General features: G+C 52.1%; 8 protein-coding genes across 8 annotated transcripts; 5 read left to right on the top strand and 3 right to left on the bottom strand.

Moving 5' to 3' along the window:
* Positions 1-24: 24 nt before the first annotated feature.
* Positions 25-3,518, bottom strand: CDEST_09292 (Putative serine/threonine-protein kinase, active). Its single transcript, XM_062925451.1, has 5 exons — positions 3,066-3,518; positions 2,907-2,935; positions 2,724-2,841; positions 2,498-2,645; positions 25-2,440 (listed from the first exon to the last, which is right to left on the bottom strand). The coding sequence occupies exons 1-5, from the start codon at positions 3,111-3,113 to the stop codon at positions 87-89; spliced, it is 2,697 nt and encodes an 898-aa protein (XP_062781502.1). The 5' UTR covers positions 3,114-3,518; the 3' UTR covers positions 25-86.
* A 956-nt stretch (positions 3,519-4,474) lies between these two features.
* CDEST_09291 (Putative peptidase M20, bacterial exopeptidase dimerization domain-containing protein) lies at positions 4,475-6,276 on the top strand (the record flags this gene model as incomplete). The annotated part of the gene is made up of 3 exons (XM_062925450.1): positions 4,475-4,494; positions 4,547-5,856; positions 5,920-6,276. The coding sequence occupies 3 exons, from the start codon at positions 4,475-4,477 to the stop codon at positions 6,111-6,113; spliced, it is 1,524 nt and encodes a 507-aa protein (XP_062781501.1). The 3' UTR covers positions 6,114-6,276.
* A 1-nt stretch (position 6,277) lies between these two features.
* CDEST_09290 (Putative methylthioribose-1-phosphate isomerase, nagB/RpiA transferase, initiation factor 2B) lies at positions 6,278-7,523 on the bottom strand. The gene has a single exon (XM_062925449.1). It carries the CDS (start codon positions 7,440-7,442, stop codon positions 6,279-6,281), a length of 1,164 nt encoding a protein of 387 aa, XP_062781500.1. The 5' UTR covers positions 7,443-7,523; the 3' UTR covers position 6,278.
* Positions 7,524-7,912: 389 nt separating this feature from the next.
* Positions 7,913-12,632, top strand: CDEST_09289 (uncharacterized protein; the record flags this gene model as incomplete). The annotated part of the gene is made up of 3 exons (XM_062925448.1): positions 7,913-7,946; positions 8,051-10,884; positions 10,935-12,632. 3 exons carry the CDS (start codon positions 7,913-7,915, stop codon positions 12,630-12,632), a joined length of 4,566 nt encoding a protein of 1,521 aa, XP_062781499.1.
* A 490-nt stretch (positions 12,633-13,122) lies between these two features.
* CDEST_09288 (uncharacterized protein) lies at positions 13,123-13,894 on the top strand. Its single transcript, XM_062925447.1, has one exon. The coding sequence runs from the start codon at positions 13,428-13,430 to the stop codon at positions 13,719-13,721; it is 294 nt and encodes a 97-aa protein (XP_062781498.1). The 5' UTR covers positions 13,123-13,427; the 3' UTR covers positions 13,722-13,894.
* A 1,983-nt stretch (positions 13,895-15,877) lies between these two features.
* On the top strand, positions 15,878-17,566 carry CDEST_09287 (uncharacterized protein; the record flags this gene model as incomplete). The annotated part of the gene is made up of 3 exons (XM_062925446.1): positions 15,878-16,003; positions 16,147-16,660; positions 16,773-17,566. The coding sequence occupies 3 exons, from the start codon at positions 15,878-15,880 to the stop codon at positions 17,564-17,566; spliced, it is 1,434 nt and encodes a 477-aa protein (XP_062781497.1).
* A 1,076-nt stretch (positions 17,567-18,642) lies between these two features.
* On the bottom strand, positions 18,643-20,480 carry CDEST_09286 (Putative cytochrome P450; the record flags this gene model as incomplete). The annotated part of the gene is made up of 6 exons (XM_062925445.1): positions 18,643-19,058; positions 19,120-19,704; positions 19,767-19,835; positions 19,887-19,971; positions 20,038-20,163; positions 20,217-20,480. 6 exons carry the CDS (start codon positions 20,478-20,480, stop codon positions 18,643-18,645), a joined length of 1,545 nt encoding a protein of 514 aa, XP_062781496.1.
* A 332-nt stretch (positions 20,481-20,812) lies between these two features.
* CDEST_09285 (Putative cys/Met metabolism, pyridoxal phosphate-dependent enzyme) lies at positions 20,813-22,919 on the top strand. The gene is made up of 7 exons (XM_062925444.1): positions 20,813-21,066; positions 21,127-21,210; positions 21,267-21,626; positions 21,683-22,103; positions 22,182-22,326; positions 22,398-22,491; positions 22,561-22,919. Exons 1-7 carry the CDS (start codon positions 20,866-20,868, stop codon positions 22,816-22,818), a joined length of 1,563 nt encoding a protein of 520 aa, XP_062781495.1. The 5' UTR covers positions 20,813-20,865; the 3' UTR covers positions 22,819-22,919.
* Positions 22,920-23,999: the final 1,080 nt, after the last annotated feature.

Raw genomic sequence — 23,999 nt, 5'->3', positions numbered from 1 at the left:
ACAAAAAAAAAAGGGGGGGGGGGGGGGGGGGGGGGGGCAGTGTTTTGTGAAGCCATCAGAATTGTGTTCGCCTTCTCGATTATCGATCATGCGTCAGCTGGTGGGACCTTGGCCTTTGGCGTCACCGGGACATCATCCGTGTCTACTTTGGCTTGGCCTCCCACGGCCTCTGTCTCGCCATCTTCAATGATCTGTTCTTCAATGCGCTCACCCGGTCCTCCGACAACGGGACTAAAGGCATCGACTTCCTCGATCTCTTCTTCAGCCTCTTCGCCTTCCTCTTCTTCTTGTATCGTCACTTCGCCGGACCGACGCCCGATGCCGGAAGCACTTGCACTCCGCGAGTGGCTGGACCCTGTGCTTCGGGTAGCGCTGCCTCCGCCTGCGCCTGCACTGGCGCCCCCGCCACCGCCGAAAGCCAGCATCGGCCCCTTGAAGATGTTCCGTTTCCTTTTCGCAAACTGAATCCCTCCTCCTTGCGAAAAAGGATTCGGCGAGCCCGGAGCCTGCATTCCCGAAATTGGTGGTGGGGGCATGCCCTCGTTGAACAGGGCAAGAGGAGCCGGAGGCCCCGGTCCCCGGACAAGGCGGATGTTGGACGGGAACGCTGTGTTGGTCGGGGTGGCGGGAAGAACCTTGACAGAATGGTGAGGTGACTGTCCGCGCTGCAGAGTGTTTTTGGACATTGATGTCGACACGGAGCCGTTGGAGCTTGTTGACGAAGCCTTGGAGTGGGAGTGATGGTGATGGGGCATTGAGCGAATAGACGAGACTGATGAAGAAGTGGATTTCCGGCCCCTCAGTCCTGCCGAGGAGCGCCTCATGGTTGTTCGAGGGGTCATGGGAGATGGCGACAAGGACTGCCGTTTATACGACGTCGTTATCCGAGAAGGCATATGCGACGGTGTCGAACCTGCTCCTGTCATCGGGCTATTGAACCCGCCAGACCCTCTCTGTCCTGGCAGTGCCTTGTTCAGGTGGCCATTAGCCATGACTCCGCGAGGCAGGCCAGCTTTGGCTTGCGACACGGCCTCGTCCGTCGTTGGATACTTGCTCGTTTGCGGCCGAGGACTGGTGTCTTTCGAGTGCTTGCTACTGTTGCCGGCGACACTGCCGTTTTTATCGACCAGGTTGGGTGTCGAGTGGCTGCCTCTCTTATTGGCATGCCTCCCCCTACGAGTGTTTTCGAGGAACCAGTGCGTCCAATTCTTCCAGTGGGCAATGATAGCCTGGGAGGGCTTCTTCCGCACTTTTTGTTGCTGTTCGGGGGGTCGCTCTGGCGTTCCGTTAGTCGCCAAAGCTTCCGAGGTGGTCACTAGGTGCAAGGTCGAACCCCGCGATCTCGCGCTGCGGATCACGCCCTCCTTGGGAGGCGGAACCGGACGACGGTTTCTAGACGTACTGGCAGACCGGATCGAGTCCTTGTCAATGGGAGGCGGTGGCTCCTCCGTGTTTGGGCTTCCGTTCTCCTTGCTATGTTCCGGAAGCCCTGGCAAATCCCCGAAATCCGAGTAGTGAGCGCTTCTTCTCTCGGACCGGCCCCTTGTCCTCGGGGTTACCGGCGCGTCTTCGAGCCTGATGAAACGGTTTGTCAGTCCGCCATCCTCGTCGACCTCCTGCAGCACCGGTGCTATCCGCTCGAGTCTGCTTGACGCGGCAGATAGACGGCGCAGACTTCTGTTCTCAGCCTCTCGTTCGCGACGTCTCCTCTCCCTCCTGCGAACTTTGCGCTGCTCCTTTTCGATGAGGAGGGTCCACCAGCCAGCTAAGGCATCGCATCGCTGGGCCAGAACACTTTCTATGACCGAGTCGATGTCAACGCCTGCGCTCCGCATACGCTGAAGAGTCTCCTTTTCTAAATGAGTGGAGAACGGTGCGGGCCTCTGCACTTTCAAGATGGCCTGCTGTGCCGGCGCATGCTCGGCGAGAAACGGATTTGTGAGTATGTCGGGGAGCGAAGGTCGAAGCAGAGGCCGCTTTGAGAGGAGCGATTTGAGCAAGGGAATGGCGGCAGGCGGCAGATGTTCGGGAAATCTGGGTTCTTCGCTGAGAATCTTCGTTCGTGTGACGCTGTCGTCATCGTCGTCGAATGGCAACTCTCCGCATAGCAGAGCGTAGAGAATGACACCCAGGCTCCAAACGTCGACTTTTTCCCCGGCGTATTTCTCGCCCTTGAGCATCTCTGGCGCCGAGTAGCATATGGTGCCGCAAAATGTCTGCAAGTAGTTGGCCTTGCCCTCGTATTCCCTCGTGAAGCCAAAGTCCACCAATTTAACGTTTTCATGTTTATCGAAGAGAATGTTTTCGAGTTTCAAGTCGCGGTGAACGCAAGATTGTTGGTGTACGTATGCGACGGCGCCAACGAGCTGCGCAAAAATCTTTTGGACTTTGTGTACGGGCAAGGGGCCATGTTCGAGGAGGTAATTGTAGAGCTCATCACCTATCGGAACAACGTCAGTCGTGTTCGTGCTGCCAAGGTGGCGGAGGATAGTGTTACCAGAGCAGTATTCCAATACCAGCCACACCAGATTTTCCGTGACTATGACCTCGTACAACCGGGCGATATGGGGATGGACGAACTGCCGGTGGTGGTGGATCTCTCGCGCGAGGTTCGAATCGCCCTTGTTCGCGGACTTGAGTACGACCTTTTGGCGAAGCATGTCAGTAAGTCGGTCATCGGTCGAAAACTATTCAATGTCCCGTTGCCGGCGGGCCCGACTTACTTTGGAGCCATTGGTGAGCTTGTGAGTGGCTAGGTAGACTTTCCCGAATGAACCTTTTCCGATGAGGCGACCGAGCGTGTAGTTGCCGACGGAGCTGAGATCTTTGTTGGAGAATTCACTGCGAAGAGGGAGGAGGGTCAGCTCGAGTCGAAGCATCGGGAGGAGGGAGGCAGCGGGACTCACTCAAGAAGCTCCTGGTACGAGCGAGCAAGCTATCAGAGAGTCAGAAGAAAATAGAGATGATGTGATGAGCCACAGCGCAGGACAATTGGCGGCCCGGACAGTCGGCCAGTCAAGCATTACGTCGCAACAGATCAAGATGGGGTGGTTGTGGTGACGCACCTTGGCCTTTCGACCCAGGGCCTCGGCATTCCCTCTGTTCGCCTGCATCCCTTCGCAAGGCGATGACTAGCACGTCAAGGCCGACCGAAGCGAAGACCGGCGCGATGGGCGAGCTTGAGCAAGATCCAGGACAATTTGAGGACGAAGTCGAGGGGCCAGGACGAGGTTGTTTTAGGATGGACGTCTTGGAAGCCGACAGTGGCGCGCAAATAATGCCGCCAGCTGCATCTAGGACGTCGAAGATGGCCAAGTGTGTATGCGTAAACCAGGGTCGTGTGCGCGTCGTCGGGTATCGTAAGGAGGGGGTGGGTGGGTTCTGGTGTTACGAATTGAAGCTTCAAACGGTGCAAGCCGAGACAGCTCCCAGTGTCGAGAAAAGAAGCGAAGGCTGGGGAGGTCTGTCGAATCCGAGAAGGGTCCAAGTCAGGCGAGGCGGAGCGAAATGAGGATAGGATAGGAGGGATAGGACAAAAAGAGAGAGAGAGAGAACCAGGTACCTGGCGAGGCATTGCAATTCAGCGCTCCAATCCCAGAGAGGCAAGGAACAGCGGCCGGGTGGAGTCGGTGGGATTTTAGTGGACGGCATGACCCAGACCCCGTCGCAAATTCCTGAGTGCTCCAGGCCGAACATCTAGCCCCCGAGATCAGCAGGTCTGGGGAAAGAATGGGTGAGCATGCCGCTGTGAACCCACTGAAGCAACCTGGAATTGTTCTGTTGCATGTTCGGTGCGTCTCTCAAAAAACATCAAACACGACCGAGCCTTACGCATCGAGCTGGACTAAGCAAATGTGTACCTGTTGGACGAGTGACGATAGCGGTTGGCCATTCGCAGAACAGAAAGGAGGGCGAGAGGGGGAACACAATAAACCGGCCCAGTATGGTAACGGCCAAGTCAATATCAGACCATGACAAGGAGGAGGCCTCATGGCACGGATTGACAGAGCAGCTGCGTCCAGTCATTCAAGAGGTCCAAGGCGTCGAGCCGCATGGTCTCGCAGCCCAAATGCTAATGTTAAGTGCTGTCACAAGTGACTGCTACCAACTATGCAGCAAGCTGTTTGTTGTTCCTCGTAGCACGTCACTCGATCATGGATCAGACTTGAGTAGGTCTTCCGGTTTTGCGCCAACACCACAATTTGAATACCAAAGCACAACCAACAAAGTGATGACCGTGTTTGCCTCGATTACATAATTAGTACCACCGTTCCATTTTCATCAAGTGTTGCGAAGAGGGAGAGAGCCACACCTGGAGACAGGGTGTTAAAGCGTAAGAGAGGCGAAGAAAGCCCAGTTCATGTGTCTGAAACGTGAATGAAGGTCCCCCCACCAGCAGCTCCCTCAGCTGCGAAGAAACACTCACAAAAAGCATGGATCACCTCATGAACATGCGGGAATATGGGGGTGGCTGATGCTTCTTCATCCGTGCATGTGGCTGGAGCCAATGGCGGGAGCTTGGAAGGGAATGACCTCATTTGTACAGTGCTAGACTGTATTATCGGCACCCGCTCCCGCCTCGAGGCAAGCCGACCTCCGTCCGCTTTCTTCTTCCGACACCGCTTCTGCCTGCAAACAGAGCTAAGCTCCGGCTAACTTTCACGCCCGGCTGCTGCTACCTGGTTCCGAGGCGCATTCTCTCACCAATACGATTGGGTGTGCGCGCGTGTCAGTCCAACCTCGAGTCGAATCCGAGCTCCAAACAGCCAACAACCATGTACATCTCTCAGTTTCTATCCTTGGGCGCTTTGCTGCCGTTGGCAGCCACCTTGGGCATCCAGCAACCCCTCGGCGCCGACACCCCCCGGCTGACCCCTCATGCTTCGTCTGTAACCCCGGGCTCCTCGTCGTCTTCGTCTACCGCACCTTCTTGGCGAGGGGATCTTTTAAAGCTGCACCGCTCCCTCATTGAAATCCCCTCCGTCTCGGGCAACGAGAGTGCGGCGGGAAAATTTCTGGTCGATTACTTGACCGGCCGAGGTTACGTCTCGTCTCTCCAGTTTCTGCCTCCTCGCGGTAACGATTCCAACGAGACACCGCGCTTCAACGTATTGGCCTGGAAGACGAACCAACGCCAGCCCAAGCCCCGCGTTGTCATCTCATCTCACTACGACGTCGTGCCGCCGCACATTCCCTATGGTATCTCGGATGACCAGATCACGCCCGATACCCGTATCAGTGGCAGGGGAAGCGTAGACGCCAAGGCCAGCGTCGCTGCTCAGATCATTGCCCTTGAGGACCTGTTCAGCGCCGACAAAGTCGACCCTGACGATGTGATGCTCTTGTTCGTCATCGGCGAGGAGGACACGGGCGACGGAATGCGCTTCTTCTCTGATTCCTTGCAGGAGGCCGACCCGCCTGTGCAGTTTGGCTCTGTCATCTTCGGCGAGCCCACCGAAGGCAAGCTAGCTTGCGGCCACAAGGGCGGGGTGTTCTGCGACATCACGGCAAAGGGTGTTGCTGGCCACTCCGGCTACCCCTGGCTGGGCAAGTCGGCCAACGAGATCATGATCAAGGCTTTGGCCAAAGTCATTACGACCGACCTCGGAAGCACCGAAAAGTGGGGCAACACAACGGTGAACGTCGGCCAGCTCAATGGCGGCGTCGCCCAGAACGTCATCCCTGCCGCGGCTCTGGCTAGAATCGCAGTCCGCGTTGCTATCGGCCCTGAGAAGGACGGCGGAAACATCGTCAAGGGCAGGATCCAGAAGATTCTTGATGAGACCGATTCCGACTCGCTCGAGTTGACGTGCACACACGGATACGGCGTCGTAGAGGCCAACTGTGATGTTGATGGTGAGCAGGATTCCATCGGCCCGAGAAGCAGGCACGGAAAAGAAAGTTAACACAGCAATGTAGGCTTTGAGACGACCGTGGCCAACTATGGCACTGATATCCCCAACCTCAAGGGCTCTCACACGCGCTACCTCTACGGTCCAGGCAGCATTTTGGTGGCCCACGGCCGCGACGAGAACATCACGGTCGGCGAACTCGAGGAGGCCGTGGGAGGTTACCAGAAGCTGATCTTACATGCTCTCAAGGCTTCCGCCTGATCTGGGTTCCCAGCGTGGTCTCGGTACACATACAGTAGTCGGTTGTCATTACGCCGTATCCGTATCCTCCTTCTATAGATCACTTAATAGTGTACCACCCTTGGACTGCAGCGGATGCGTGCGGACCTGTCAATTTTGGAACAACCCTAAACGATCCTTTCGTCTTTACTGGCCAACCACCCTGGCCCATCTCTCTGGCATGATGTGACGGAAGTCGAAGCGTCCCTCGGCGTTCTTGACGACGGCGCCCTTTTCCGTGACAACGGCATCGATCAGGTCGTGCGGTGTCACGTCGAAAGCAGGGTTCCAGACGTTGATGCGCTGGTCGGCTGTCGCGACGCGAGCTGTTTGCTTGACGTCGACACCGCCGTCGGTCTGAACAACCGCGCCGGAAATCTGGGTCAACTCCTCGCGCCTGCGCTCCTCGATCTTGATGCCAGCGCCGGTCTCAGTCTCGAGGTCGATGCTGGTGGTGGGAGCGGCAACAATGAACTTGACGCCGTGGTGCTTGGCCAGGACAGCGAGCTGGTAGGTTCCGATCTTGTTGGCGGTGTCGCCGTTGCGGACGACGCGGTCGGCGCCGACGATGACGGCGGCAATGTTCATCTTCTCCTTTTGCAGGTTGAAGAGCGCGGCCGCCATAGAGTCGGTCACGAGGGTGCTGGGGATCTTCTCGTAGACGAGCTCAAAGGCCGTCAGTCTGCTGCCCTGGTTGTAGGGCCGTGTCTCGGTGCAGTAGGCGTGCTGAAGGAGGTTACTGGACCAGAGGGTTCTGATAATGCCGAGGGCGGTCCCGTGGCCAGAGGTTGCCAGCGAGCCGGTGTTGCAGTGAGTGAGGACAGAGATCTTGGAATCGGGCGACGCGCCGGCGACATCCTTCAGCCACTGGGCTCCGTGGTCACCGATAGAGAGGTTGGTCTGGAGGTCCTTTCGCAGGATGCTCTCGGCCTCATCGATATAGGCGGCGATGATGGACACGGCGTCATCTTGGGGTGCGCCTCTGATGCGGGCCTTGAGCTGGTTGATGGCATTAGTTAAGTCGACAGCGGTCGGTCTGCTCTCCTTGAGGTAGTCCAGGCGTGAGTCGATATAAGAGACGGTGTCTTGAGGAGAAGAGGCCTTGCAGCTGCCGTTATGCAGTTCAACAGCGTGAGCAAGAGCAGCCACAATGGCGATGGCGGGTGCGCCACGGACTCTCATGGACTTGATGCAGTCGAAAGCCTCTTCGCTGGTGGAAACCTCGTCATAGTGAAACTCGTGGGGAAGCCTGAGTTGATCCAAGACTTCGAGTCGACCCCGGGTATACTTGACGGCCTGAAGTCCAGACATGGCGTATGATGTTCAGCGGACGGACGAAACAAGGGTTTGCAAAGGGGAACGCGTGTATTGTCGGGAAGAGCTGGAACAGAATCTCTTGTTTGTCTGGGTCATGCAAATTGCAATCCGATCATGAATATCTGCAGACGAGGGGCAACCAATTCCGAGAAACCCAAAAAGATTCTGCCGCCGTGCGCCCCTCCGTCGGAATGGTGGTGCAAGCCGGCGTCATCTTAGGCCAACCAACCGGACTCTAACGGTACACCGCCTTCGGGGAATCATCGGAGGATGAAGCCAGTAACCCACCCTGCCTCCCACCACCCCCACCCACCGAAGCTCGAACCTCACCGAGATGTCACACCTTGACACCTCCTGGACACCTTGCAGCAGGCGGCACCACGAGCACCCACCCTCCGCAATTTGTGAAATGGCGCCGTGACGGACCATGTAATTTAACATCCAAATTGGAGGAGCCGTTCAAGATGGAGCGGCCTTTTTCAACCTCCAAAGTCACTGGTACGTACGTTTGTTGCTCTCCCAGCTCTCTCGGACCGCAACGCTTGCGATTGCGTGCAACGGACAGTGTGTTGAACCAACTAACCAAAGCATGCGCTTCACAGTCGAGTACTTCGACCCTCATGATGTCTATAAGCTCGTGGCCCCGGGCCTCGTCCCTCGATTACCCCTGCGCAACCTGCACTGGCAGTCCCACGCCGGCCCTCTGCGATCCATCGACACCCTTCACGTAGAGCTCACGTCCGCCGACGGAGACTCCGCTGCGCCGTCCTCGCCCACCGTCCCTCCCTCGCTGCGTCGCTCCGTCAGTGCCAGCACAAAAGATGACGGCTTCCAGACACAGTCAATTGGAGGCAAGAGCGCGTCGTCCGATACCACCGACGCCCCGACGGTAGCTGCGCGCCAGCCCGGCAAGGAACGACGCCATCAGATTCCGGGTCTGAGACGGACACCTTACCTTAAGGTCTTGCTCGTTCGATGCGACGACAGCGACACGTACAAGTCTCAGACGAGAGCCGAGATCAGAGAGTGGATCAAGAAGAACACGCCCCCTTCGCAGTCGACCCGAAAGCTGAATACCCAAGAGAACCACGACGCCTTCGAGTTCCTCATTGTCCACGTCGTCATACCCAACACCTTTGCTGCAAACCAGCCCAGGGTCAGTGGCAAGGGTCCTGATGCCACCGAAAAGTCGAGGACGTCGAGATGGGGCTCTGGCTCCTCAACACTCCTGGAGAAGCTCCGGTCCGACTTCAACAGTTCCAGCAAGGGCGCTGTTGACCGCGTTGCCCAGATCCGCATTGGCATTAATGATGTGCCCTATGATGTCCTTCCCCGTGTGGTACCCGCTACTCCTACCGGCTACACCGAGTCGCGTCAGGACGCCGAAAATGCCTGGGAAGATTTGATTGGCAAGTTCAAGGAACTGATTCTGTCGTCTTTTGACATGAGGGTATCTCAATACGAGGAGGACATCAAAGAGAAAGACGCCCAGCGCGTTCTCCCAGGCTGGAACTTCTGCACCTTCTTCATACTCAAGGAGGGCCTGGCGCGTGGGTTTGAGAGCGTAGGCTTAGTCGAGGATGCTCTCGTCGGCTACGATGAGCTCAGTGTTGGTCTCGACACCGTTATCCAGGAGCAGGCGACATCCGGGGACCCCCAAACGCACGGTGGCTCGCTCCTGAGCCACACCAAGGATCTGGTTAAGCGCGCCGAAGCCGCTATAGCCCAGCTGGGTGCCGATGACGGCTCCATAGAAGATGAGCAGCCGGTTGACTTGCAGGCGACCGAAATCCCGCCAACCGACAAGTTTGACGACATTCCCATCAGTTCCACGAAGAAGCCATATCGCGAGATGATCGTTGGCAACAACGTTTCGGTCTATGACTTCCGCTGTTACATTTTTGCGAGACAGATCTCTCTGCTGCTTCGCCTCGGCAACGCCTGGTCCACCAGAGAGGAGCTCCTGGCAAAGCTTAGGGAACAACAGGAATCGGTTCTTCACGGCGTTGCCCCGCGAGCACCACCTCCCAAGCAGACGGATGAGGCCGAGAATTTGTCAATGCTGGCCGAGATCTGCCGTAGAACATTGGAATTCGTTCCTGCCGTTTCGCAAGTGATGAGAGCTGACATCTTGGCGGCACTGAAGAACAAGCTGACGGAAGAGGACTCTCCCATCCTAAACCCCGTTCTGGCTGAGGCCATCGACAACCTTGTCGCATCCTTCGCCTTCTCGGTCGCGCAGCAGATCCTTGCTCAGACTTCCACAAAAGCACTCCCTATCCCGCCATCCACCCTGACCCCCACCGATGGCCACGAACCCAAGTCTTCGATCCCAGAGCTCAAGACGATGATGCATCCGGCTCGGAACTCTTCTCTGCGTGTGGGGACAAACGCAACCACAAGACAGCCGCCGAGCCCCGGCATATTCCCTGGCGCAACAACATCCAATGGCGAAATCTCAACAGCACCGAGCGCTCACTTTTTCAAGGCTGGCCTGGAAGAACTAGCTGCGCGTCGTGCCGAGCTATACGCCCTTTCCAGGAATGTACTCCAGGGCAGCGGGAAGAAGCGTGGCTGGGATATTGGATGGACCTCGGCGCCGGTTCTCGGGGAGATGGATGGCAACGAGTTCGAGGACGTGAAGCTTGATGGTGATGACAATGAGCAGTCAAGCCCGGACAACTCGGAGCCAATCTGTATAGGGTCAGCCGGCATCGAAAATGGCCTCTTGCACGCCGCTCTTGACAATCGAGATGACTTCTACCGCCTTTACGAGACCCTTACCGACAAGGCTTTGCGCCATTACACCGTTGCAAACCACAGTCATGCCGTCAAAACAAGCATGGCCGACTTGGCCGTGCTGAACTACCACCTCGGCGAGTATGGGCCCGCGGCATCGTTCTTTTACATGACCACACCATTTTTTGGCGAGAACAGCTGGAGTCTGTTGGAGCTGTCGATGCTCGTAATGTACTCGAAATGTCTCAAGGAGCTTCAGAGGAAGGACGAGTTCGTTCGCGTAGGACTGAAGCTTCTGACAAAAGCAGCCGCCGCCGAAAACGAGAAGCTGCAGCGCAAAAAGACATTATCTCTAGGAACTACTTCGGAGGTTCAATACCCCGACAAGAGCGCCATTCTTGGCTTTCTCGACGAAGTGTTGAGCGTGGCCAATACGCTCTCCAATGAAGTGAGAGTCCCTCTAGGTCATCTCTTCACCCAAGTTGAAGTGATTGGTTCTCCCGAATACCACACCGGAAAGGACTGCTTCTCTCTTACCATCAAGCTGCGCAGTCTGCTCATGGACGACCTCAGCTTAGAGAAGGCCGCTATTCGTCTTTCTAGAACTACATCTGGGGGCACAAAGGAGGTCTGGTTGCACACCTCGGAGGCGAACATCCTGAAGCCCGGTGTCAACAAGCTCCGTCTCACCAGCACTGTAGGTGACCGTGACTCAACGCAGTGGTGCAGATGACTGACTAGTGACAGACAAATGTATTCGGGCATTACAGAATCGACCGAGCAGATTTGATATGTAGCAAGGTCGATCTGCACTGGGAGCGAGACGTGAACCAGACACCGAGCAAGACAGCCCACATCTTCCGCTTGCCGGACCTGGAGCTTTATCGCCCAGCAGGCGGTTTGAGCTGTCGACTTACGGCAGCCAGGGATATTCAGCTGGATAAGAACAATTCAGTCGACCTGGAGTTATCAACAGGCTGGAATTCCATAAAGTCTTGTGAGCTCACCGTGAAGCCGTCGACTGGTGGTCTGAGAATCATCTCGACTGAGGCGGAATTCCTCGGACCCGAATTCGAGTATGAGAGGCCCTTGGAAGCAGGTCTCTTCCGCTTCGGGGCCATTAACGCGTCATCTACCATGAAGATGCGCTTTCCTTATACAATCGAGCAAGATGTCCCTAACATCTCGGCCAGAGTCGAAATGTCTTACACGACAGAAGACGGCACGTATCACTACTCCAGCATTTTCTCTGTTCCTGTCGCCCTTGCCTTAGGCGTCAACGTACAGGATGTTTTCAAACACAACGCACTATTTTCCCGCTTCAGCATCTCGACCGCCTCGCTGAGCCCACTGAGGTTGTTCAAGACCGCGCTCCTTGACTCGGACGTCTTTGCCGCTCATTCTGCGCCTTCGTCAGACAAGCCAGTCCTGATTTTCCCGAGGCAGCCTGCCAGTTTGCTCTACAAAATCACCCGCAAAGCTGCGAGTGCCACCACGCCGAAGACACAGCGGACGCTATACCTCAAGCTTCAATATAATGTCCTCATAGATGATATCATCAGCCTGGTCGAGCAGTCCCTCACGCAAGCTGTTCAGACATCGCCGATATCATCGTTCTCGGTTTTGCTGCTCAGCCGAGTCGTCGCCGAGGTGCAGTCCAGCCTGTCAGCCTATGATTTGGAGCGTGCCGCCCTCCTCGGGGAGGTTCCGACGTCATTTATTTCGACTCTTCTCTCCCGCCCTGTTTTCAAAGGGTTGGGAACAATTCCTGGAGGCAGCGAGGATGTTTCCGTGGCGCTAAAGCAGTTCCTCTGGGACTGGCAGTCAGCAAATCCCAAGTTGGCCATTGGGGATATCAAATCAGCGACCCGTTCGATCCTTATCCCTGTCGACGTGCCCTCCATTCCCGTCTTTCATTCAGTCGACATCCAGCTTCCTCCCCCCGACGAGCAACTCACCGGCTCCACAGTAGCCGTCAACCAACTGCTCTCTGCAAACCTGCGGCTGCGATGGACTCGGGTCTGGGACACGGCTGTTAGCGATGGCAAGGGCATTAACCGGGACTATGAATTCAGTTACGATGTCACCGGCCCTGGTGATACATGGCTCATCGGTGGCCGGAAGCGGGGAAACTTCAAGAGCTTGGGTGTTGACAAGTCGGATGCCAAGTTTGGCGAGTCCGAGCTTCATGTGCCTGTTCTTATCGTTCCACTGCGTGAGGGGAGGCTGCCGTACCCCAACGTTGAGATTCGCGAGGTCAAGAAGGAAGAGAACGAGGAGACCGCTGGGCATCATGAGATCGACTACCAGAACATCGGGGAAACGGTGCGCGTAGTTGCCGACTTGCAGCGGGTGACGTTGAGCCTCGACGCCAGCGGCCCGAGTGGTGGCCCGCTGGTCTTAGAGAGCGAGCGGCGCGAGTTTGAACACCGCGTTCTGTTGTAGATATACTGAGAGCCAATAGCACAACACCTGCTTCTGCACCTCATCAGAGCACCAATGTAGGATAGTCACACGAGTTGCATGGTGCCGCTCGAGCCGAGCCGAGGCTTGGAACCCATTCCACTGATTCCACCCAACTCTGTCCATATCAGTTAGTCATTGAGAGGGTTCAATGGCAGCCTCGGGGATATTTGCCCTGCCTAGTTATGCAGCCTTGGGGCTCAGTCCCATCAGCAACTTCTTCGGTGTCGCCGTGACGCAGTCGACAAGGTTATGTTGCCCGACAGACCGATGTGTGGCCCTTGTCCCACTCTGCGGCTCCGCAAAGACCCGGCAACTCCAATCAGAGAAGCCTGGTCCTCCACAACCAACCAACGCAGCCACTATTTAATCCAAGACAGGAAGGACGTTGGTGGTTGAGGACCTTGTGACCTCTCGTACCATCTGTGCCGCGATGGAATGGAGTCGGCACTCAGGTTTGTTCATCGCAGCTACGATCTCACATTCGTGCCTGATGTGGGCCAGTAGCGTTAGAATTCACATATATAACAGGACTTCCGTCGCGAAACGTTATGTGCATCTCGTATCTCGTATCTCCTCATCGCGAACGTTTTGTACTCGACTCAAATCTCAGCAAACCACGAGCTCATTGCTTCATCCATTTGAAGTCATAACTGCTACCGACCGGCTTCAAACCCCAGAGCATCTACACTGGCGTTTGAACTTTCGTCTCACAACAGTTCACCCATCAAGCGCTCACAACCGAGCATCCGAAACACAATCTCGGGGCAAATAAACATGTTCAATCAAAGTTTCAAAACAGAGAGCCAGACATCGCTCATTAGACACGACACGGCTGACTCAAAGCCCTCCACGACTGAACGAAAAGAGGCGAAGAAGTCACTGTTTCAACGGCTGCAAAGCACAAAGAGGGCCGAGATATCGGAGGAAGACTTGCTAAAGTACACTGGCATGACCAAAGACGGTCTTGCTGATTGGGCTAGGGACCGTCCCGGTGTGGGTAAGAACCAACGTGCCGAGGGCGCCGTTGGCCCCCCAGAGGCCGCGGGCATTGTCATAGGGGGTTGTTGAACGAGACCTCAAGATGGAACACTGGATGGAAACGGAGGATCTGTGATAAGGACGCTGGAGGCACAACGGATTGCAACGTTACACTCATGCCGTTTTGGACCAAACCATCATCGCAAGTTTGTTTAGTCAGGCTGAATGCACGCGCATGTTGCGTCTAATGAATTTTCGTAAGATTGGCAACTTTGTGCCTGCTATTTCCTCTAATTGTCTCGGCCGCGGCGTAGTGGCAACATTGTGTATGCATGACCTGGGCTGATGGACAAAAAGTCTTCGGCTTTCATTCATATAGCTGGAGTGGTTTATCCTTGGCTTTCAGCAGGTTCTATGCCATAGATCGTTGCCTGCCCTGTGGTCTACATGATTATATCGTTTCGGCGTACGCACCTGGGATGAGATAATCCTGGTTGTCACCCTAACACAACGAGTGGCAAAAGCTCGGTACTTACCGGAGTCAGGCTGAATCAAACAGCCAGTCAGGCTGCATTTGTATGCTTTTCTACGTCGCTTGCATTGTTGTTACATCGTAGAATGCAACCCAAACTCTTTGGAATACGTGGAGCCTATCTTGTAGAACAACCTTAACACCGAGCCAGAGCAGCACCTAGAACAACTATGAAAGGGAATTTATTTTGGGCAGCATCAGGTTTATTTGCAATCGCTATTGCTGAATAATAAACGCAAGCTGATAATAAAAGAGAGTTTGAAGATCAATGTTTAGGAAGGTCTTCTCTACAAATAATACAGGCAGCTGCAGCAGAGGAAGAGCATAGCTAAAACAAGACTGGTGGGGTTACATACAAGTGACTTGTTCTGAAAAACCTTGGCCAATCTAAACTCCTTTTATAGATCCTCTCTCTCAATCATCAATTCGTTGAGTTTTGTTAGAGGCCCCCAAGCTTTGAGAATCAAGTATCTTCACCATGGGATTCTCACTCTTTGATTCTGGAAGCAACAGCATGGACATTCAGAAGCTTGTAAACGCATCTTATTCAAAAACATAATGTTTACATTAGGAGTCCACCGAGACTCTCATTTAAGCCACCCTTTATTCCAAATTCAAATGCTTTCCAGCATTTCGGAGCCGATCAGGGCCAGTGAGAGGGCACCCAGAGCACATCTGGGCCTTGAAAGACCGTGCAAAGCATTTGAAACCTTGTTGTCAACAAATTAACCTTCCAAATTTTTGTGGGGGGACTTTCAGAGTTTTCAAAAAAAGCCCCTTACTACCTAGCGTGGCAGAGCCAAGTACAAGACTGTCGCGAAGTGAACATGGGCTTTCCTGCCATCGCCGTAGCTGCCTGACGCTCTGTTACTCAATTCTCTGCAACACGTGGTAATCGATTTTCAGGGTCCCCTTTTGCAAACACCTTTAGACCAAGGGGGCATGAGCTTGAAAATTCACAGGAGGCAGAAATAAGCCCTGACCTAGGACCCTCTGCATAAAGCATACAATCTTGAATCGTCGAATTTGCTCATGCCGAATGCGCCAAAGATAGGGTGGTCAACATTCGCCTTGTCCCTCAAGTCACAGCTAACACTCAGAGACTAGCATAGTACTAGACATTCATAGAGATGTTATCCTCGTTCTAATAAGAAGCATAGCCAAAAGATCCTTGGCTTGCCCCCTGTAATGTTCTCAAAATAAGTACAGAAACAGATCACCCTCTTTCTTGGTCTTTGGGGTCTGGAGCGGAGCGCTTGCTAGACATGGTTCGGGTAAGGGGTAAAGAGCGCTCAGCCTGGGCCTTCCATTGTTTCAATTACCGGGATGTTTGTTTAATAATCACTGGAGCCGCGGGTTGTAATGTAACGAGCTTAAGTTTCAGGCATGGTCAAGACCATTGTGACGGATGAAAGAGGCCACACGGAGAACAATGCAGCAAATCTTTGTTCCCAAGTTTCCGAGTGCGACTCCAAAAAGGTTCAATTTAAGTTCAACGCTAGGAAAAGAAGGTTCATCCTCGGCCAGTTGCGAAGACATATCTGTCTGCCGTTGCTTCAAGAGACAAGGCACCCCAATCACAGTCATTGGTAGGGAAACAGCGCCGATGATTCAAAATGATCAAATCCTGCCCTTGAACAGAAAAATTGTTCTGACCTCTAAGACTTTACCGAGTTGAAAGATATTTACAGGTCCAGAACAAACTACCAACAAGATGTTCGCAACTCTTCGCACTGAGGATCGGCACGGAGAGGTCGTATGCATATCGAGCACGAATCGGCCTCCGCAACCTGGGCAGAACCAGAATCATTTTGCTTGCGACGGATGTCGAGCAAAGAAAGTAGGTCTTCGACTTACAATCAACTGAAACAACAAATTGAAGCTAACTTTGCGTTCGTGTAGCTGAAATGCACTGGTCATAGATTCGGATGTCATCGGTGTAGGGATCGGAACCTTGCATGCACATATTCAAACACTTCGCAGCCTAGACGACGAAAAGTCGAAAGAACATCAGCATTTGACAACGATACATCTAACAGCACGGGTTTATCGCCGCCATTGGGTGAACGCCTCTCTACTTCCTTATCAGTGGAAGCAGCAAAGACAACTGCGGCGGCTCAGACGATCATCACAACATCAGCTGAAGGAGTCAGACCTGAACAGTCATTGCCAGCTGCACATCCAAAACCAGCCAGGGGATCCCAGATCGGAGAATCCTTAGTTCCAGCACCTGGATTCATCGACTCGAACCAATCATCCCAATCATGCGAGCTGCTGCCTGACACAAGTCCTGATTTCCAAGATTTGGACTTACCAGACTACATGGAGTCAAACATGAACGATTTCGATATGGATGAGCTGCTTGATGTCGATGCGGCTTTATCGGAGCAAGATGCAGAGGCTCTTGAGATGGGTAGTACCTTTGCTACCTGCACATCTCCCAAAGACAAAACAACCACGCGCGAGAGTAGTCTTGCCACAAGCAATTCGTCGTCAGGTAAGTAACATTGATGTAGGTATCGTCGGCTTTGGGAACTAAATCGCCAAAATGATACTTCTTTCCCACGATACTGGGAAGCTATCAGGCGGTTGCGCTAATACGTGCGTAGATGACATCCAATGGAATTTAATTGATTATTCCTCTAGAAAGCGAGCTGGCGAGCACCAATCTCGGCAGTTTGTCTCTGCAAAGAAAACGTCGTCTACCAGTTCACCACAACGAATAAGCTCTACAATTCCATTCTCATCCTACAAAGAGGCGGGCGCACACGCTACAGATTCCCCGACTGTTACCGTGGCAAATGTATACCGTCACCAGGCACGAAAAGTGTCACCTTTTAGAACTGCAACAAGTCTGACAAGCGTAGCGACGACCTGTCGCTGTGTAAATGTCACCCTGACACTTTTGGAAAAAGTACAAAGTTATAGCAAGGTCACCAGCTTCTGTACGGCAGAAAAGTCACTGCACTCACTTAAAGGATTGATGTCACAGTGTCAAGGAATATTAAATTGCCCAGAATGTCGAAATCCTCCAAGGGTAATGACATTCTCTGTCCTGTTGACAGAGAAGGTTGTTGGATTACTGGAAGATATAGCCTCGGTCTGGGAGTCAACCACATTGGCTTGCGGCTCAGACGGAAACGCAGCGCAGATCGAGATGCATGGCCATGCACACCGTTGGGTCCCGATTTCTCTTGGTCAGTATCATATCGACACTGTCCAGGAGCGGTGCGAAATATTCGGTTTCTTGATCTTGGTTCAGGTGAAAAACCTCGGTAGCTTGCTGGATCGTCTGAGGCTCCATGCAGAGGAGAGAAGATTGGAATCACAACAGAGCTCCCTTCAGCCGATCGCCCTAAGGGTCCAGGAATTGCAAGAAGCACTGAGTGGGATAAATATTTAGATGCATTATCGCGATATTCTTCCTCACCTGCATCTTCCACCGAGTTACTATGCGGTCTGCTCGAGTGAACAGCTTACGATAGAAACACTGCAAACCATTCAGACAACATTATCAAGATCGACGGCGGATAATTTGAGGTATGTTACTTACCTTCAACCTAATTAGAAAACCACCGAAGCGGTTCTAGCTAGGGAATCATGGATGAACCTTGCCTGTCATTATTTCGACTCCTTAGACCTCTTGGTTCTCGGCCATGATCCCAACGACCTGGACTACATCGTATCACGCTAGCAACCTTAATGATACCAAAGCTTAAGGGCACTGCAAAGTTTAGACAACGAGTCATTTTTTGGAAAGGGCAGAGAGAATTCCGCGCCATTATGCATACCAAACTCTAAGAAGGAAACAAATGTCACATGGAGAAACCCGCTTGAGGTAAACGTGATCTGCTGAGGGTTCGCAGCTTTGAAATGTTCAGGTAATGTATTCGGTGAAGACCCATCGTCATGAGCAAATGCAATCAAATACTTCTGGAACGGACATTCTCGAGCTATGGACTGTCCTCATATGCGCTGGAATGGGCTGACAAAAGCTGTAAGGCTCTCTTCAGCACGATATGCATACCGGCGGCTGCCTCGGCACGCTGCTCGGGGTTCAGGCATTCAATCCGTCAACAACGACTCAGGACCTTGCGTCGTAATGAGTCATCCGCAAGGAAATCTGCCTCGAAACTTACAACGCTCCTTGCATAAGTTTAAGCTGTGTGGTGAGTGATACCTCGGCACTTGGCCTGCCGGCAGAAATGCTGCTACGTTGTGACTTGTAAAGAAAATCAAAAGACAGGGAAGAAATTAACAATGAAGAATTATCTGTGTGACAATCATAAATGTGATAACCACAACAGTTATGGAGTTCTATGAAGACTAGATGAAAGAGAACATACAGATCAAGCTGAAAGAATCCATCCTACATAGAATAAAGCTGCTAATCGAGATTTAAGATCTTATTAGATACTTCGCGGTTTTATGGTGAAAACCGTGCCATTTTAACGCCCATGATTACCAAGTCTTTCATCATCATTGCCGTCTCTTGAATTCCACTGTTGCCATTGGGTCCGGAAGAAACTGTGTTTCCACGCGCATGCTTTCTGGGCGACTCTGTCCTGAGGTAAACCGCATATCGAAATTCTGCAACAGAAAAGCCATTATGGCTTTGATCTCCTGTGCCGCGAAAAAACGTCCTGGACAAGCGTGCCTACCGTATCCGAAGCTCAACGAGGACGAGCTTGACGAAACGTACTGAGCGCGGCCATCCATTTCTGGTTGCTCCTTTCTAAGCTTAGAGAAGCGAAATGGGTCAAAGGTTTCGGGATTTGGATAAAGTAACTTATCCATATTAATTGCCTGTGTTGGAACACCAATCGTGGTATGAGCTGGGATCGTAAATCCCGATGACAATGTGAATGGTCGATGGACGACTCTCTCGAAAGTAACTATCAGTAGACATAAATTTCTAGCTCTGATGAACAACTGTTTGTTAGGGAGGATACTTACTGAGGAGAAGGGGATTAAATCGTTGGCTTTCCTTCATGAAACTATCCATTTTTGTCATGCCAAGGAACCCAGATTTGTCGATGAACCCATCACAGTCGGCAACACTGCGAATTTCTTCCCGCAAAGGTTCAATATAGTCAGGTCTCTCGCACAAGTCGTAAACCAGCTGAGCAGGTGCTGCCGCGCTTGTATGTATTGCAGCAAAACTCACTTTGAGGAGAATGCTAGCCAGAAACTTCGAATCATGCTCTTCGTTTATGGCTTGTTTTTCCATCCAGAATAAGAGATCAGCCGCTGCTTCCCCGGTGCGCCGTCGTGCCTCAAGTAATGGAATAGCTGCTGCTTCGGCAGCGGCATAGTGTCCTGCGATCTTTTGGATCTCCGGAATGAATCGTGCCACAATCGGCTTCAAAAACTCAGGGTAGCCTTTGAGCTTCTGTGCGCCAATGAAGCCATCAATTGCAAAGCTTATAGATGACTCAACCCATTCTTTGTTACGGGACAATTCCGTGCCACCAAACATGCAGCTGGACACTCTTGCCACAATTCGAGTAAGAGAATCCACAACTTGAACAGGTGTCCAGTCTGTGTGTTTTAGTTTGAAGTATAACACGGGGGACTCAAGAGATGTTGTGTTTAAGACATACCTACACAAGTTGGAAATACATCGCAGAAAGCATCGTGAATTTCTTTCTGGACTGCTGGCATGATTTCGGCTAATAATTGTAAATACACTAGGTATTAATCTAGTCGGTTATCTGACTCACCTAAATGGTGATTGAGTTGGCCTTTCACAACCCGAGGATGCAGAGTTGAGCGGCTTCCCATGGTTGTATACTTTCCTTCAAACATCTCGTCGATTCTGTTAACATTACTAAAAATAACTCAGGACCAAGGGAAATTTTGATTAAAACTCACTTCAATGAAAGTAGCAACAAAGTCAACGTGATCAATTGGGGCTGTTTTCAATTCCTCTAAATATTTTGTCGGTATCATGAGCCGCTCCCCGAGCGGACTTGGGACGTAGAAGAAACCGCCTCCGGTCTGGAACCATTTAGTAAGTCTTCTTAGAATAGGAATTGTAGTAGTTTGCTGACCTTCTTGTATCCTTCCTCGAGCATTTCCTTGGCTTGTTTACGAAAACGCTCTCGGTTTGCCTTGATGCTCTGTGCATCATCCCCTCCTACAACGAAGACATTTGGAACAAGTTTCTGATCCCTGAAATGACTGTGTGTGAACAGAAGCGCAGTTAATGACAACATCAAAATTAGAAGTGTAAAGCCCAAAGCCAGTTTGTTAAGAGCGCTGAGGTGAGCTAGGCCCAGCAGGATGAACGCCTCAAATTCATGCAAAGAACCCATTGTGACAGAGAATATGATGATCGCAATGCACAAAAATTTGTGGAAATTGGACTTGACAACGTATGTCTTTGGATGGTTTGGGGAATTGTGTATTTGAGTTGTAAGATGATCTCCATGCTGGGAGAAAACGCACCTGTCGGCAAGCTTCCCAAGTTGGCTGGGACGCTAGAGCATCGCACGGCCTCATCCGAGAACATAATGACCTGACGTCCTGGGACGAACTACCGCAATTCCCGAATGGGGAAACTGGCCGAGGAACTGAATCGTATTTGAAGCGTGTCACGAAGATAGACCAGCCAGATAAAATCAAGCACCCCATTATGATAAGTCTGGACAATTGAATCGTTTGTCGAATCTTCATCCCTATTCTATCATCCAACCAAGTATGGGGGAACCAATTCAGGATAAGACACTGCCTAATGGCGTTACTCAGCTCAGTGTGTTGCCAGAGGGACACGATCCTTTCCAGCCTTACAAAGTGGAGCAGTTTGATACTGGTCTGAAATATGACACTCTGCAAGTCCATGGTGGTCATCGGCCCGACAAAGAAACACATGCCCGAGCAGTTCCTATATATAACAGCGTTGTAAGTCTAAATTAGAAGAAGAGAGTGGCAACATGTCGTTGACTAATTCTGACATTTCAGTCATTCGTCTTTACCGACAGTGCCCACGCCAAAAGAGTGTGTGCAACTGAGGAAGCTGGATATTTCTACAGCAGGATCTCCAACGTAGGTGAAAGTCTGTCTTATAATTCTAGCTATGGGGACTGACAAGCCTGGCCAAGCCCACTGTGGCTGTGTTCGAGAAACGAGCCGCCGCTCTGGAAGGAGGCACGGCCGCTGTTGGTACGGCATCTGGCCAAGCAGCAATCTTCAACACCATCATTTGCCTAGCCGGGGCAGGCGACAACGTGGTGGCCTCCATCAATCTGTATGGAGGTACATACAGCCTTTTCAAAACACTGTTGCCTCGACTTGGGATTACTGTGAAGTGGGCCAAGCAGGAAACAAAGGAGGAGTTTGCCAGACACATCGACGAAAACACTAAAATGTTCTTCGTCGAGAGTATTGGCAACCCGCGTTGCAGTATTCCTGATCTCCAAGGACTGGCTGATGTAGCACACGAAAACCATATCCCATTTGTGGTAAGTGAACCCAAAATAGCCCGGAAGCATCTCACTACATGAGACTAACAAGCAAGGTTGACAATACGTTCGGTGCTTGTGGCACGTGGTGCCGGCCTATTGAGTTTGGTGCAGATATCATCTTACATTCCGCCACCAAATGGATGGGTGGTCACGGAACAACAGTCGGCGGAGTGATCATCGACTGTGGCACGTTTGATTGGGGTGCAGCAGGCGAAAGGTTCCCTCGGATGATCAAGAAAGATGGGCCAATGAGTTTCTCATACTGGAAAGCCTTTGGAAACATATCTTTCGCCATGGCTATGAGGATTGACATTTTGATGGAGGTGGGCTCGATTCTGAGCCCAGCCTCTGCGCAGCAACTTCTCATCGGGATGGAAACATTGAGTCTGCGGTGCGAAAGACATGCAAAGAATACTTTGGAAATTGCTCGCTTTTTGGAGGCACATCCAAGAATTGCATGGGTCAACTATCCTGGTAGGCACCAACCCTTTAGCTGGGGATTTGAGGCCTAATGCCAACACGCCGCGATGTTTGCTAATCATTCATCGCCAGGTCTCGAAAAAAACCAATTTCACCAAAACGCCCAACGTTATCTGAGAAACGGCTTTGGAGGCGTTCTCTCATTTGGTCCAAAAGGAGGAGATGTGGCCAGCAAAATGCTTTTGAACTACGTTAAGGTTATTTCTCATCAAACCAAGTAAGTGACTGGAAAAAACCATTGCCACAACATGCCCGCAACAGGCCTGATTTTTCTAATATCACTGGCAGTGTTGGCGACTCGAAAACATTGGCTACCCATCCCTGGAACTCAACACATGTTATTATGTCTGAAAAGGACAGGAGAGAAGCAGGAATTACACCTGTGAGTCTTATCAGAACATACAGCGAGTTGCACTTTAAAAACTTGTCCCTTAATGACAATGTACAACAGGCTTTTATCAGATTCTCAGTTGGGACAGAGGACGTACGTGATATCATTGAAGATCTTGACCAAGCATTGGCCAAGCTTCCGGAGAACATTGTCAACGCCCATGATGAGAAACTGGAGGCTAAAGTCACAGCGGCTGCAAATGGTATTATGGACACTTATGGCGGCGGCAACGGGTACGTCGACTTTATTGATGCGGATATTTCGCTGTCTAAGTCCAATGTTCCCTTGGGGCGTCAAACTGCAGTCGGTAACTGGTAGATAACAAGTGCGTACTCTGTCGCACATACATTCAAGATCGTTCGATGTCCAATTCACTCCTGCAAAGCGGGCTCAATAGCGATACTCATGTCCAATCCCATGAGAGAAAGGGTGTTAAAATAAGTGGAAGCTTCCCCTATGACTGCCAAGAGCCGGGCACGCGGCAGCCTGCACTTTTGGTTAGTAGGCGCAAAAATGAGACTGACGACACTCAAATCTTTGCCGGACCAGTCACTCCGGCGACGGGTGCCCGGTCCGATTATGGGAGCAGCCATGGCTAAATGCTCATACGCCTTACGTCACCTCACATCGTCAAAAATTTCCATCGACAAATCTGCCTCACCCTGCCAAAAAGTTTCCATACATACGCGCATATTCCAGGACCAGGTCAATGGGCCCTCCTATTAAAAGAAACAATGTCTTTGCTCCATAGAGCCAGGTGATTTTCGTGCCTGAATCAGACATTACTCCCCAGTCTTGATGACTGCTCGCCTCTCCACGTTTTGAAGCGGCATGATGGATTGACGACGGAGGACAAAACCTGCTTGGCAGTGGGCTGGCGGTATGCCTGTCCGTCGCGCATTCGCCCTGTACTTGCCATCCAGAAAGCAACCATGGGGGCAGCCTCAAATCACTCTCCCCGTCGTGGCTTCTTAGGCTTTTCACGTCTTGTTCGAAGAAAAAGTGAATAGCACTGCAGCAGGTAGAGAAAAACAAGACTATAATGTCTTTTTGTACGAGGTAATACACATCACAGGAAGATTGTTGCAATCAGTGTCTCGAGCACAGCGCAATTTCCGTTGCCTCCAGGCGATGAGGGCACATATGGACCTAAGGAAACATAACCTTCCCCATAGACCGAATTGCTATTTGCTAATAAGTATCAAACTTCCTAGAAATCTATAAACGCCTGATTGCCTAACAGAGTTTGGTAACACAGACGATCTTGGGCGGCTATGGTTCGTTCCGCCAATGTGGCGGCTACAAATGAGAGCGAAAGTTTCATGACTAAAACATCCCAACATCTCCACTAGGGCCAGTCGAATCTCAACGGCGCTTTCCTGGCTTTGTCGACCGGGGTTTGAGAGTTTGTCTGGGTCAAATCCCGTTGACGGGTGTGTTATGTCCAAGGCAGCTACAAAGCAATCCAATACACTTACAGTCAGGTCTTCAGCCAGTCA

Source organism: Colletotrichum destructivum, chromosome 6, assembly GCF_034447905.1.
Source record: "Colletotrichum destructivum chromosome 6, complete sequence".
NCBI lineage: Eukaryota > Fungi > Ascomycota > Sordariomycetes > Glomerellales > Glomerellaceae > Colletotrichum > Colletotrichum destructivum.
This window is presented reverse-complemented; position numbering and strand designations above follow the sequence as displayed.